Genomic DNA, 15,281 nt, shown 5'->3' on the forward strand with positions numbered 1-15,281 from the left:
GGGTATGAGCACCGCTCACCACCACCCAGAGGGGCCTGGCACCCTGGGCTTCTGCAAAACGGCCGTCTCGGGCACCGGGAGGGACACTCACCACACGATGGCCAGCCTGGGGATGGTGAACATGAGGGCTGGCTCGTAGTCGTCAATCATGTCCTGGGTCAGGTACCCGAAGTCCAGGGCCCTGGCGGGGAGGAGACAGGGAGCAGGTGTGACCACGGCCAGACGGGAGCCGGGACGGCGGCCGCGCAGGCCCCACGTGTGGACACACGGAGGACAGCGGCTGGACGAGCCCGCGCCGAGAGGCCCGGCACGGGCGGCTCCCCCGCGGCCTCCCCCACCTTCCCACCTCCTGACCCACTGCTGGACGGAAGCAGGGAGCAGGAGAGAGGTGCCCGCCGAGGGGGGCTGGGGGACAGCTTGCATCCAACACCCAAGAACAAACGTGGTGCAGGGATGCTGCCCGGAACCATTACCAGTCCCTGAGAAGCCAGCAACCGCTCTCCTGAATTCACCCACTTCCAGGGATATGGAGACGGCGTCCCCACACGCTCGCACCAGCGTGTTCAAAACCAAAGGTTTCCTGCCATCTGACTGTTTGCTGATTTGAAATATCTATCAACGCCTAAGAGTGAACAATCTGTCTCAAAAAATTAACAAACTAACGATGTGACACTGTTGTTGTTTAGTCGCTCAGTCGTGTCCGACTCTCTGGTGCCCCACGGAGCCTGCCAGGCTCCTCTGTCCATGGGATTCTCCAGGCAAGAATACTGGAGTGGGGTTGCCATTCCCTTCTCCAATGATGTGATATTCAGTTCAGTTCAGTTGCTCAGTCGTGTCCGACTCTTTGCGACCCCATGAATCGAAGCACGCCAGGCCTCCCTGTCCATCACCAACTCCCGGAGTCTACCCAAACCCATGTTCATCGAGTCGGTGATGCCATCCAACCATCTCATCCTCTGTCGTCCCCTTCTCCTCCTGCCCCCAATCCTACCCAGCATTAGGGTCTTTTCCAATGAGTCAACTCTTCGCATGAGGTGGCCAAAGTATTGGAGTTTCAGCTTCAACATCAGTCCTTCCAATGAACACCCAGGACTGATCTCCTTTAGGATGGACTGGGTGGATCTCCTTGCAGTCCAAGGGACTCTCAAGAGTCTTCTCCAACACCACAGTTCAAAAGCATCAATTCTAGAAGGGCATGGCAAACCATTTCAGTATTCTTGCCTTGAGAACCCCATGAACAGTATGACAAGGCAAAAAGATAGGACACTGAAAGATGAACTCCCCAGGTCAGTAGGTGCCCAATATGCTACTGGAGATCAGTGGAGAAATAATTCCAGAAAGAATGATGGGATGGAGCCAAAGCAAAAACAATACCCAGCTGTGGATGTGACTGGTGATAGAAGCAAAGTCCGATGCTGTAAAGAGCAATATTGCATAGGATCCTGGAATGTTAGGTCCATGAATCAAGGCAAATTGGAAGTGGTCAAACAGGAGATGGCAAGAGTGAACGTCGACGTTCTAGGAATCAGCGAACTAAGATGGACTGGAATGGGTGAATTTAATTCAGATGACCATTATATCTACTACTGTGGGCAGGAATCCCTTAGAAGAAATGGAGTAGCCATCACGGTCAACAAAAGAGTCGGAAATGCAGTACTTGGATGCAATCTCAAAATGACAGAATGATCTCTGTTCGTTTCCAAGGCAAACCATTCAATATCACAGTAATCCAAGTCTATGCCCCGACCAGTAATGCTGAAGAAGCTGAACTTCAACGGTTCTATGAAGATCTACAAGACCTTTTAGAACTAACACCCAAAAAAGATGTCCTTTTCATTATAGGGGACTGGAATGCAAAAGTAGGAAGTCAAGGGATTCCTGGCGTAACAGGCAAATTTGGCCTTGGGAGTACAGAATGAATCAGGGCAAAGGCTAATAGAGTTTTGCCAAGAGAACGCACTGGTCATAGCAAACACCCTCTTCCAACAACACAAGAGAAGACTCTACACATGGACATAACCAGATGGTCACCACTGAAATCAGATTGATTATATTCTTTGCAGCCAAAGATGGAGAAGCTCTATACAGTCAGCAAAAACAAGACCAGGAGCAGACTGTGGCTGAGATCATGAACTGCTTATTGCCAAATTCAGACTTAAATTGAAGAAAGTAGGGAAAACCACTAGACCATTCAGGTATGACCTAGATCAAATCCCTTATGAGTATACAGTGGAAGTGACAAATAGATTTAAGGGACTAGACCTGATAGACAGAGTGCCTGATGAACTATGGACAGAGGTTCGTGACATTGTACAGGAGACAGGGATCAAGACCATCCCCATGGAAAAGAAATGCAAAAAAGCAACATGGCTGTCTGAGGAGGCCTTACAGATAGCTGGGAAGAGAAGGGAAGCAAAAAGCAAAGGAGAAAAGGAAAGATATTCCCATCTGAATGCAGAGTTCCAAAGAATAGCAAGGAGAGATAAGAAAGCCTTCCTCAGCGATCAATGCAAAGAAATAGAGGAAAACAACAGAATGGGAAAGACTAGAGATATGATATTAAGCAAGTTCAAAACTTACCTGCCAGCGAATCACTAGTCAAATATGAGGACTATTCCAGGTTCAATCTTAGACTATTCATAAAATCTGACTTCAGATCTGACCCCCCCGCCCTGAACAAGGCATGCTAAGATTACGAATGAATCACCCCTGAAAGCCAGCCTAGGAGGGCTCCGTCCTGGCCTGGCCTGGCGGGTGGAGGAGCGGAGGACAGGGAGTGAGGAGGTGGGAATGCTCGGAGCGGGGGGAGGCAGCGAGGAGAAGGGGGAGGCGGCGAGGAGCCTAGCTCCTGGGGTTGAGCCTGGAGCCCCCCTGGGCCTGCGAGCTTCACCTGCAGGACCCACCCTCCGGGCACAGAGAAACAGGCCTGCGGGGCTGAGGGAGGAGGCTGGGGGGCAGCCGGGGCTGGCTGGCGCGGCGCCCTTCCTGGGCAGGAGGCGTGGCCGGGCCGCAGGGCTCACCTCTCCACGGTCTCGCAGAACAGCACGATGACCTCCTGCTGCACGTAGTACTCCCGGGGGGACTTCACAGGCACCATGGCCGACACGTAGCTGCGGGCAAGGGGACGGGGGTGAGGGCCACCCCCGGGTGCCGGCCGCATCCCCGAGCCTGGAACGCCTTAACGGGCGACCAAATGGGGTCCCTCTGACTGCAGCCCCCCACCGCATCTCAGGGGTTCACACACAGGCTGCCCCAGCATCACCGCTCCTATTTTGAGCCGAAGTTCCTCCCTCCTTGGGCCGCACGGCCCGGCCTGGAGCCTCCCCTGCTCATTCCGAGAGGCCCCCGCCTCGCGGGGACGAGGGAGTGACCACGTGCATCCCAGGCGGGCGAGGGACCCTGGGCCCCTGCGGAGCAGGACTCACCCACTCACCAGCTGAGAAAGTTTTTCCTTCCTCCTAAGTGACTAACTAGCCTCTCCTGTAATAAAAGCTCACTTGGGCAAATCTGGAGCAGACTGGGAGGTAGAAAGGTAGAAAGCTCATATGTGGGCCCCGCTCCCTAGAGAACCATCTGGAACCTTGTGACTTCCTCCTCCGCCCACACGTCACAAGCCGGGCAGTTTCTGTTAACCCGGACCTCCGTGGACGGGCTTTGGGCCTCCTGCGTCTCATGCACCCCAAGCGTGTCTGTGTCTGTGGACATCTTGCAGCCCAGTCCTCGCAGTCCCGGGTCCTCCAGAGCCCTTGGGGGCTGGGTGGGGGGGTAAGGGGGCCCTGCCCTGTCGTCTGCCGCGGGTGGAGGGGGAGGGCAGACCCGCCGAGCTGGAGGGGGCCCCCCTCACGCTGAGGAGCTGGGGGGCCAGCAGGACCCTAGCGGCCACCTCATCCCGGCTCGGGCGGTGTCCCGGGTGGGAGCCCAGAGACATGCTGGGTGGGGAGGGGGCTGTGGATGGCCTGCACCCCCAGGACCGCCCGGGGGGCTTCACTCATAGGCAGGGCGCCAGGAGCAGAGGTGGGGGCGGGACCTGGGTCCCCTGGTCCCTGAGTCCTTCCCCTGCCCAGGCCCTTCCCCTCGCCGAGCCCGCCCCCACCCTCCCAGGGGTCCGCTCCACCCCGGACGCCCGGAACCAGCCTGGGAGGGAGCCTCCCTCTTCCACTGCAGACGGCCGGGCCCCCCACCAGCGGGCCGGGCCGCGACCCCGCGTGGGCGGCCTCCGGTCACCTCAGCTCGAACTCCGCGAACAGCACGTCGAAGTGCCGGAGCGCCTCCCGCATCTTCTCCGTGTAGGTGTTGAGGTCCCGCAGCGCCTGGTCGCGCAGGGCCCCGCGCACGTCCTCCAGGCTGCGGGTCAGCTCCTTGGCCAGCGGCCGCATGGCCATGCTCTCCAGCTCACGGTTCATGATGATGGAGCCGGCAGCCAGGCACTGCGGGCGGCGGAGGGGTCAGGCCACCCCACGTGCCCCAAGGAGGCCGCGGCCACACGTGGCACGGGGCCGAGGTGGGGGGGCGTGGCCTCCCCAGACCCTCCCCCACCTCTCATCCCCAAGACCCCTCCCTCCTCTCCCCGTCAGCCCCTCCCCTCTAGGGACCGGCTCCCTCCTGGTTTCTCTTAGATGCACAGCAATCACGGCCGTGATAACAAATGCCCTTGGGTTTGGGGCTCCACGCGGGGCCCTCCTGAGCATGTTATCCCTGGCTCCTCCCCCCCCCCCACCCCACCCGACTCCACCCCCGGCCCCACAGACACCCCGCAGACACCCCATTCTGGCTCTCACCCAGGCCCACGGCCCGGGAGCTGCTCTGGGCTCCCTGAGACACCCGACCTTTCTAAGATGCAGACACCTCTTGTCCACAAAGCCTCCCTGCCTCACCTCACAGCCCCCATAGCTGCCCCTCCCCTTGGGACCCACTTTGCAGAGATGAAAACTGAGGCTGGGGGAAGAGACAGCCTGCCTGGGGCCACCCCCACCATCTGGAGCCATCCCCAGCGGGGACACCCCAGCCAGGCGGTTCGGAGGGGCGGGGTGGGACAGGCTGAGATGGGGGAGCAGGCCGGCCCAGGGCCGGCAGTGTGCAGGGAGGCAGGGGCATGGGAGTCCTGGAGAGCTGGGGGGAGGGGCGGGGCCGCGTGTGCTAGCATCCTCAGAGAGGGGCCGGGCGAGGGGCTCCCCACGGACACCGCTGCCCAGAGCGAGGCTGCTCCTGCCTGGTGGGGGGCACCTCCCTCCACAGCCTCAGGTGCCTCCTTGGGAGCTGAAGACCAAGATCTGAGGGGCCGTGTGAGTGGTGGCGGCCGCAGGGGCAGGAATAAACAGCCCTGGGTGGGGGGGCACTGCTGTCTGAGTATTAGTGTTGCTGTAGCAGAGAACCGTTTTCACACGTCTGGGGGCCTAAGAACCTCATAGAAATCACATGTGAAGCCTCGTGTCTGTATTTGCGTGTGTAGTTTCAGGGGAGCAGATTCGGCACCATCTCCCACCCGTGGGAGAGGAGACGCCCTGCTCCTGCAGGTGCCCATGGGGGACAGTCACGGAGGAATGGCTGGGCTACCTCGGCGCCGAACCACAGCTGGCCGGCCAGGTTGTCGTGGCGGATCTCCTCGGGGAACTTGACACAGAAGTCCCGCGGGGCTCGTTCCTGGGGGATGCACGCGTCCATGATCTGGTTGATGATGTTCAGCACGTTGTCCTAAAACAGAAGCAGGAAGAGCGCTAGGACGCAGCTCCAGCGGGCGGCTTGGCAGGACCGCTGGGCAGATCCAAGAAGCAAGCCCGGTGTGCCGGGAGGTGACGAGGCCACGCGGCAGTGCCTGGGGGCCTGCTTGGCTCGGGCTGCGAGGAGCCCAACCTTCCCAGAAGCGCCCAGGGAGGACCACCCCCCTGCCTCCCCTTCCCCACAGCCAGGTAACTAGGCATCCGCCACGAGGGCTGGGGGCACTTCCCACGTCAGTCCCCGCGGGCATGGTGCAGCGCCCTCTGCAACGGCCGAACCGCCCCCTGCGGACCCACCCTCAGCTCCCTGCAGCCTTGGCCACGGTGACCGCTCCAAGCGTCTTTCTGAATGCCTGTGCACACATTTCTGAGGACAGAGCTGGAGAAACAGAATTCCTGGGTGGACAGATGGTGGGTAGGTGCCCAATATGCTACTGGAGAAGACTGGAGAAATAACTCCAGAAAGAATGAAGAGACGGAGCCAAAGAGAAAACAACGCCCAGGCGGGGGTGTGACTGGTGATGGAAGTAAAGTCCGATGCTGTAAACAGCAGTACTGCATAGGAACCTGGAACGCTAGGTCCATGAATCAACGTAAATTGGAAGTAATCAAGCAGGAGATGGCAAGAGTGAACATCGACATTTTAGGAATCAGTCAACTAAAATAGACTGGAATGGGCGAATTTAAGTCAGATGACCATTATATCTACTACTGTGGGCAAGAATCCCTTAGACGAAATGGAGTGACCCTCACAGTCAACAAGAGTCCAAAACGCAGTACTTGGGTGCAATCTCAAAAACAAAAGAGTGATCTCTGTTCATTTCCAAGGCAAACCATTCAATATCTCAGTAATCCAAGTCTAGGGCCCAACCACTAATGCCAAAGAAGCCGAAGTTGAACACTTCTATGAGGACCTACAAGATCTTCTAGAACTAACACCAAACAAAGATGTCCTTTTCATCACAGGGGACTGGAATGCAAAAGTAGGAAGTCAAGGGATTCCTGGAGTAACAGGCAAATTTTGCTTCGGAGTACAAAACGAAGCAGGGCAAAGGCTAACAGACTTTTGCCAAGAGTACGCACTGGTCATAGCAAACACCCTCTTCCAACAACACAAGAGACGACTCTACACATGGACATCACCAGATGATCAATACTGAAATCAGATTGATTATATTCTTTGCAGGTGAAGATGGAGAAGCTCTATAGTCAGCAAAAACAAGACCAGGAGCTGACTGTGGCTCAGATCATGAACTCCTTATTGCCAAATTCAGACCAAAATTGAAGAAAGTAGGGAAAACCCCTAGATCATTCAGGTATGGCCTAAATCAAATCCCTTATGAGTATACAGTGGGAGTGACAAACAGATTCAAGGGATTAGATCTGATAGACAGATGCCTGATAACTATGGATGGAGATTTGTGACATCGCACAGGAGGCAGTGATCAAGACCATCCCCAAGAAAAAGAAATGCAAAAATACAAAATGGTTGTCTGAGGAGGCCTTACAAATAGCTCAGAAAAGAAGAGAAGTGAAAGGCAAACGAGAAAAGAAAAGATATACCCATCTGAATGCAGTTCCAAAGACTAGCAAGGAGAGATAAGAAAGCCTTCCTCAGTGATCAGTGCAAAGAAATAGAGGAAAACAATACAGTGGGAAAGACTAGAGATGGGAAAGACTTGAATTTTCTCTTCAAGAAAATTACAAATACCAAGGGAAAATTTCATGCAAAAGTGAAAGTCACTCAGTCGTGTCTGACTCTTTGTGACCGCATGGACTGTACAGTTGATGGAATTCTCCAGGCCAGAATACTGGAGTGGGCAGCCTTTCCTTTCTCCAGGGGATCTTCCCAACCCAGGGATAGAACCCAAGTCTCCCTCACTGCAGGCGGATTCTTTACCAGCTGAGCCACCAGGGAAGCAGACGGGCTCAATAAAGGACAGAAACGGTATGGACCTGACAGAAGCAGCAAATGTTAAGAAGAGGTGGCAAGAATACAAAGAACTATACAAAAAAGATCTTCATGACCCAGATAACCATGATGGTGTGATCACTCACCTAGAGCCAGACATCCTGGAATGTGAAGTCAAGTGGGCCTTAGGAAGCATCACTATGAACAAAGATAGTGGAGGTGATGGAATTCCAGCTGAGCTATTTCAAGTCCTAAAAGATGATGCTGTGAAAGTGCTGCACTCAATATGCCAGAAAATTTGGAAAACTCAGCAGTGGCCACAGGACTGGAAAAGGTCAGTTTTTGTTCCAATCCCAAAGAAAGGCGATGCCAAAGAATGCTCAAACTACCGCACAATTGCACTCACCTGCTCAAAATTCTCCAAGTGAGGCTTCAACAGTACATGAACCATGAACTTTCAGATGTTCAAGCTGGATTTAGAAAAGGCAGAGGAACCAGAGATCAAATTGCCAACATCTGTTGGATCATAGAAAAAGCAAGAGAATTCCAGAAAAACATCTACTTCTGCTCTGTTGATTATGCCAAAGCCTTTGACTGTGTAAATCACAAGAAACTGTGGAAAATTCTGAAAGCGATGGGAATACCAGACCACCCTACCTGCCTTCTGAGAAATCTGTATGCAGGTCAAGAAGCAACAGTTAGAACCGGACATGGAACAACAGACTGGTTCAAAATTGGGAAAGGAGTCCATCGAGGCTGTGTATTATCACCCTATTTATTTAACTTAATGCAGAGTATATCATGAGAAATGCCAGGCTGGATGAAGCACAAGCTGGAATCAAGATTGCCAGGAAAATATCAATAATCTCAGACACACAGATGACACCACCCTTATGGCAGAAAGTGAAGAGGAACTAAAGAGCCTCTTGATGAAAGTGAAAGAGGAGAGTGAAAAAGTTGGATTAAAACTCAACACTCAAAAAACTAAGATCATGGCAACTGGTCCCATCACTGCATGGCAAATAGATGGGGAAACAATGGAAACAGTGACAAACTTTCTTTTCTTGGGCTCCAAAATCACGGCAGATGGTGACTGCTGCCATGAAATTAAAAGACACTTACTCCTTGGAAGAAAAGCTGTGACAAACCTAGACACTATATTAAAAAACAGAGACATTACTTTGCCAACAAAGGTCCGTCTAGTCCAAGCTATGGTTTTTCCAGTAGTCATGTATGGATATGAGAGTTGGACTATAAAGAAAGCTGAGCGCCGAAGAATTGATGCTTTTGAACTATGGTGTTGGAGAAGACTCTTGAGAGTCCCTTGGACTGCAGGGAGATAAAACCAGTCCGTCCTAAAGGAAATCAGTCCTGAATATTCATTGGAAGGTCTGATGTTGAAGCTGAAACTCCAATACTTTGGCCACCTGATGGGAAGAATGTACTCCTTGGAAAAGACCCTGATGCTGGGAAAGATTGAAGGCGGGAGGATAAGGGGATGATAGAAGGTGAGATGGTTAGACGGCATCACTGACTCGATGGACATGAGTTTGAGCAAACTCCAGGAGCTGGCGATGGACAGGGAGGCCTGGCGTGCTGCAGTCCACGGGGTTGCAAAGAGTCAGACACAATTGAGCGACTGAACTGAACTGGGTGGACGGACACTCAAAAAGAGGATCTTCAACAGCCACTCTCTGGGCTGCTTTGATTGACATTCTCAGCCCGTGTCATCCTGGGCTTGATGGCAACCCGGTCAGGCAAGACCTGCTGTCGGATGGACGTCACTAAGGGTTGACCTGTAAGACCAGCCTCCGCCAACATGCTTTACTGAATCTTAAATGACACCCCACTCTTTTCTCAAAATCGTCCTGTTCTGTAAACATGTACCATTAATTCAGTAGAATTACGAGAATGTTGAAAATTCCGTTTCTTTGTGATTTGTTAAGGGTGAGGTGAATGCGCATCCATCCCAGGAATTGGGAGCCGGAACGTGGAGGGGCGGGGGTGTCCTTGGACTGCAGGTGGCTCGCCTCCTCCTGTTCTTGTCCCCGTGGGCGGCTGCTTGTCAGTTGGGATCGTCCGTGTCCGTCATTCTGCACGCTGCTGCTCCCTTACTGTTGGGACACGTCACTATGACTTGCCACAAGCTTGTGCTGGGAGCCACAGAAGATCCCAGCTCACGCACCACCCTTTCAACTCCCTGCTTCCTCCTCTGCTGGACGTTTACAACACTTCTAATTCTCCGTGAATAATGCAGTCACCACGAGGTGCCCGACGCTGAACTTCGGGCTGGTCCCTCAGAAGCCATGCCTAGAGGCAGCCTGACAAAGTCAGGTGTGAACTGCGGTTACAGGCTCTGATCCCGTTCTGCCAAAATGCTTTCCAGAGACACGGCACTCACTGCCACTCTCACCCTGGGCAATTTTGTCTCAACAGCCCTCCCCTCCTCGAGGCTCGAGCTTCGTTTTTCTCAGGCAATAGATGTGAGCAGGAAGCGCGACTTTCTAATGCAAACAAGTGATGCACTAAAGTCTGAAGGAAATTCTGCACCATAAGAAGAATTGCACAAAACATGAAAATAAAACCCAGCCGTCACTGAGCAGTCTCACTGTCAGTTCTTTTTAAAAGATTTTCTGGGTGGGCAGGTCCCTTTCTCACGATTCAACAAACTAACAAAAAACTAACGTCAAAACCAATAGCAAGTGCCCAGGAAACACCAGAGGGTACTGAGGGCCAGGGAGCCAAGCCCTTGCCCAAAGTCGTGTGGCCTTTGAGTGGTGATGCTCCCCACCGCCCAGCCCAGGACTGGAGCTGCCTGAGGATGTCCCAGTAAATATCCGCTGAGGGAGCCAGGGACACTGATGGGTCCCCAGAGCTAGAGCAGTGTCCCTCAACAGATATTTACTGGGACATCCAATTCCAGCCAAGATGGAGTAAATGAATGAAATGAAAACTACCTCCTCAAACAATAAAGATGGGAACAAGACAAGGATTCTCCAGACACTGGGCATCAGGCAACACGTGATCCCAGAGAGAAGAGAAACAGATGAGGCAGGAGCTGTGACTGCCCAGCTCACTGCCTGGAGGGAATTCTCGGGTCCTGGCACAGACAGAGGGGACCAGGCGGGACTCAGCAAATGCCCTGGTTGAAGAGACAGAACCAAGAGTCTGGGGAAGCCAAGGTCACCAGAATCCAGAGGACAGAGTGGCGGAGATGAGCAAGCTGCCCAGGGAGACAGCCGTGGGGAGGCCCCTGAGTGTCCAGCCGGGCACAGGGCCCATCACGTAGAAATGCTCAGAGATCACAGGGTGCTGAGTACATACCCAGGTGTGCTCAATAGCAACGCTTCTTAGCCCCAGACTAAACAGAGCTCTGATCCTGCGTGACATCTTAAAAAAAAACCAGGATACAAAAGGATCAAACCATTTCCAAGCAACCAAACGGTATTACAAAATAAAGCTCCAAAAGCTTAACAGGAAAGCAAAAATATTCGGTACCAGCAAGGTAGAATTCCCAATGCCAGGCATCCAATAAAAAAATGACCAGGCTTGTAAAGAATTAGGAAAGTATGGCCCCTCAGGGCCCCCCGGGAAGTAGGACCAGGTTGGGCTGGGGGTGTCCTGCAGGCTCCACACAGATGCCCTCGCTGAGTGGGGGGCATCCGGTGTGATGGCGCCTGGGAAGCCTGAGGCACCCCAGGTGAGGGGCCGAGCCCCTGCCCACAGCTGAGAAAGTCATGACTCCGGGTACTGGGCAGGGGGCGTCCACATGCTCCGGGAACTGACGCACAGATGCTGGGAACATCAGGGGCGGGGAAGAGCAAGCGCCTGCCTGCTCAGTCGTGTCCGACTCTGCGACCCCCTGGACTGTAGCCCGCCAGGCTCCTCTGTCTGCGGGATTCTCCAGGCAAGAAGACTGCAGTGGGTTGCCATTCCTTCCTGCAGGGGATCTTCCCAACCCAGGGATCAAACCCGCGTCTCCTGCGTTGGCAGATGGATTCTTCACCACTGAGCCACCTGGACTGGGGACCAGCTAAACCCGGGTGATCGCCCCAAGGAGACAGGGCTCTAAAATCAAGGCCATGCAGGGGCCCGGCAGGGCGTGCTTCAGCCCCTCCGCCAGACCGGCGCTTACCTCATGTATGTCGTGGTCACTCACAGCACGCCCCGGCACGTGGCCTCTGTCCAAACCCCTCCCTGACTGCAACGGCCCGCGAGACGCTCCCCCCCCACCTGCCTGCCCCCCATGTCATCATCCGCCTTCTGCAGAGGGGCACCCCTGTTTCAGGAGAGACGTTAGAGATGAAAATCACTTCCCACTGTGACCCGCTGAGCTTCATAGGAATTCACTGCCGCAGGAGCCCCTGACAACCGGAGGTGCCCAGCAATGGGCCAGTTACATGTGACCGTCACGAGCCTCTGTGAAGGTACGGCTCGCACAGGGAGGCTCCCTTTGGTGGCTTTTCCAAGTCCTTTTTCCTGAGTGGGCAGCTGAGTACGGAGCCAGGGCCCAGGGGGCCTCAGCCATACTTGGGGCCATGCGGTTGTGCAGAGAGGGGTCCTCCCAGCGGGCCTGATGGCCGTCCTCCGAGAGGCCCACGTGCGGGGCTGGCCCTGGGCTGGCGTCCAGGAGCTGGGGTGTCGGGAGGGCCCCCAGCACCCCCACGGATGGGGGCTCCCTGTGCCTCCCTGCTGCATCTGTGCTCACACCCTCCTGCCCGGGGCTGGAGTTCTGTGTGTGCCCAGCAGAGGGGCCCTCGGGGCCAGCCCCCAGTAAGAACCCCGGCTCTGAGTCTGTGACGGGCTTCCCCGGGGACACGTGTCTCTGTGGGTCCGTGTGTGTCCTCGGGACGGGGTTCTGGAAGCTGAGGCCTGTCTCCCCTGGACCCCACCCCCCTCCCCCTACTGGACCTTCTCCTATCGCTGGTTCTGCTTCGCAGCTCCTCGCTGTGATGGATCAGAGCCGAGAGGAGAATGTGCCCAGTCCTGCGTGTCCTCCTGCTGGAACCGGGGTGGCCTTGGGGACCCTGACCCGGAGGTCCTCAGAGAGCATGAGATGTGGAAGGTTCTGGTGTTGCCGTGTGAGTATGAGGTACTTTAGCTGATTTTTATGACTTTCTTCCACCTTTTCAAAGCTGCTTCGCCTGCATCCAGTCCCAGGGCGGACCTCCCTCTCTGCTTTTCCTGCTGAGGCTCTGCGAGGCGCCAGATGAGTTTTCAGCCACTCGGTTTGTCTGTGTAACATGCAGTGAGCAGACCCTGGGGGCTTGGGATCAAAGAGTCCCCAGGAGCGAGGGCCAGGAGAGCAGGGCCAGGTGGGGAGGGGCAGAGAGCGGCCTCCTCCCTGGCAGAGCTCAGTGAGCTGCAGGCACTGTGGCCATCCTCCGCTGGGGAAGCAGGCTGTCCAGGGACCAGCCAGGTAGGAGACCCTTGCGGCCCCCCGGGCCCTGGCCCCTCCTGAGAGATGACAGAGGAGGGTGTGCTCCTCCCGTAAGAACCGGGATGCTTGAAACCCTTGGCGGGACCGTACCTGCCCTGTGATCTGGGACACACACCCAAGCCCCCTCCTCCCCGAGCGGAGAGGCGCGGACTGGCGGGCTGAGAAGGCTCTGGGACTTGGCGAATGACCCGGCTGTCGGTCAACAGAAGTTGTCGGGCTGGTGAAGCCTCCTGGGTGCTTGCTGAGCCGCAGGAGTTCCCAGCAGGGAGGCCTGGACCGCCCGTCAGTCTGGGCCCTGCAGCAGGGAAGTCGCCACCCGCCAGCTCTGGGGCAGCACCCCCAGGCCCACCCCCTTCTCCACGCTGGCCGTCGGTCCCCCCATCCCCCTGGAGGGGGCCCGTGAGCCCGCCCCTTCTAACCAGCTCTGTCCCCCGCCACCCGCTGGGCTCCCCGCCGGTCCCCTCCGCTGTCCCCCCTTCACCTGGCAGGAGCGGAATTGGCTGACGAGCAGCGTGCAGCGCTGGGGGTCCTTCCGCCCGTCCAGGCTGTCCAGCTCGGCGGCCACCTGGCTCAGCTCCTCATCCGCATGGTAGAACTGCGCCAGCAGCTGCGGGTCCGACCGCTGTGGGGAGAGCGGAGTGAGCGGACGCCCCGGGTGTGGCCCCCTCACCCTGATGGGCCCCTGCGTCCCTGTATGCGAGTGTGGAGGGGTGACCACAGACAAAGGGGAGCTGGGGAGTGCTGGGGGCCGAGGACAGCAGACCCAGCTCTCAGGAGGAGCTTCACTCTGGAGACCAAGCAGAGGCGATAAAGGCAGCGGCTGAAGGGAGGGCCGGCTCTGCTGCCCAGGCCCCCCAGGCCCCCTCAGCCCACAGCCCAGTTTCCATGACGCCGGGAGGAGCGGGGCTTTGGGGCGGGACACCCTCCTCTCAGAGGCTCAGCTCCCACGGAACACCCGGGGGGCCCTTCCGACCCTGGGTCTCGATGCGCCGCCATCCAGCCTGCGGGCTACCTGGTCCCCTGCCCGTCTCTGGCTCCGGCCCGGCGGCCACCGCATGTCCTGTCCACATGCTCACGGCCACCGGCCCGGGGGCCAAGGGCGTGTCCCCTCGATCTGAGTGCAGGGTGCGGACACGCCCACGGGAAGGGCACGGCGCCCTCGAGAGTGTCTTTACCCAAGGGCCCTCCGTGATTGGAGAGAGACGGGAGCAAAGGCCGGACAGCAGGCCAGCCCTTGCTCCCTCCTTCTTCCGCCTGAGAGTCAGCCCACCCGTGACTACGCCCTGCTGTCTGCTGAACACAAGGTAACTTATTTTTGTGATTTTTCAGCTCACTGCTTGGTTGATGGAGCCTGAGTTTTGCCCCTCCCCCAGTGTGGTCCGTTCCCGGGTGGATCTTCCTCCGAGCAGGGGTCTTGGTTCAGGACCAGGGGGAGCCCCCCCAGGGACTTTTCACAGGAGATCGGGGATTCACCCCCCCCACCCCCTACCCAGCAAAGGTACCTGAGCACCCAGTGCTAAGAATGCAGAACGGGGGACACGCCCTGACCAGAGCAGGCCAGACCCCACCCTGCGGGCCCCCGGCGTCCGTGACTCCCTGGTTCCCTCCTTGGGCTCGGCTGACTCCCCCAGGATGCCCACCAGTGACCCCTCTGTGATGAGAGGGGAACCGGGCTGGGGTCAGCGGCTGGCAGTACATTTCTGCCCCCTTCCTGTTGTGCTCCCTACCACCCCGGCCTCAAGCCCCCCAGGGCCCACATCCCTCCATTATGGCCCATCTGGACCCACTTCCCACCCCGGGGCCTCCTCCTGGTTTCAGAAGCTGGGGGCGGGGAGAGACACTCTTGCCCTCTGACCCCCAGCCGGGGTTTAACCTGGCACCTTCCGGGCATGGCAGACATCCACACAAGGGAGAAGGCAGAAGGGAGCTGGAGAGGGCCGCCCGCCCGGGGAAAGGCAGCGTAGAAGACGACAGCACGGTACCGGGGACCCCAACCAGCAGCCCCGGACTTGGGTGGGCCAAACACCTCCGTGACCGTGAGCAACAAACATCCTCCAAACCCGGCCTCCCTCTCCCTGGGGACGCTGCCTGGGCGGGGCGGAACCTGCCGCCTGGGACTGGAAGCGCAGAACAGCAAAGACCTTAAGACCAGAGCTACGAGTGTGTTGACCATCACCAAAAATAGAGAGGTGTGTATAACACACCCACACGTGCA

General features: G+C 56.8%; 1 protein-coding gene across 8 annotated transcripts in view; it reads right to left on the reverse strand.

Annotated features, from left to right (window-relative positions):
- Positions 1-15,281, reverse strand: part of ZFYVE28 (zinc finger FYVE-type containing 28) — a 99,098-nt gene that overhangs the window by 40,928 nt on the left and 42,889 nt on the right. For 4 of the 8 annotated variants that reach the window (XR_014079343.1, XM_081579390.1, XM_081579423.1 and 1 more), the window contains exons 2-6: positions 13,548-13,688; positions 5,554-5,691; positions 4,225-4,427; positions 3,021-3,110; positions 92-181 (exon numbers count right to left, since the gene is read on the reverse strand). Coding sequence is in view for 6 of the 8 variants with exons in the window: in XM_081579390.1 (XP_081435516.1) it covers positions 92-181; positions 3,021-3,110; positions 4,225-4,427; positions 5,554-5,691; positions 13,548-13,688 (662 nt within the window). In the remaining 2 variants the exon portion in view is untranslated. Of the gene's footprint in view, positions 1-91; positions 182-3,020; positions 3,111-4,224; positions 4,428-5,553; positions 5,692-13,547; positions 13,689-14,078; positions 14,255-14,946; positions 15,114-15,281 lie in introns of those variants that run through there. The other 4 variants (XR_014079346.1, XM_081579440.1, XM_081579384.1 and 1 more) reach the window with 3 other exon arrangements.

Source organism: Giraffa tippelskirchi, chromosome 1 (assembly GCF_054371585.1).
Source record: "Giraffa tippelskirchi isolate mGirTip1 chromosome 1, T2T-mGirTip1v1.2.pri, whole genome shotgun sequence".
In the NCBI taxonomy this organism is placed as follows: domain Eukaryota; kingdom Metazoa; phylum Chordata; class Mammalia; order Artiodactyla; family Giraffidae; genus Giraffa; species Giraffa tippelskirchi.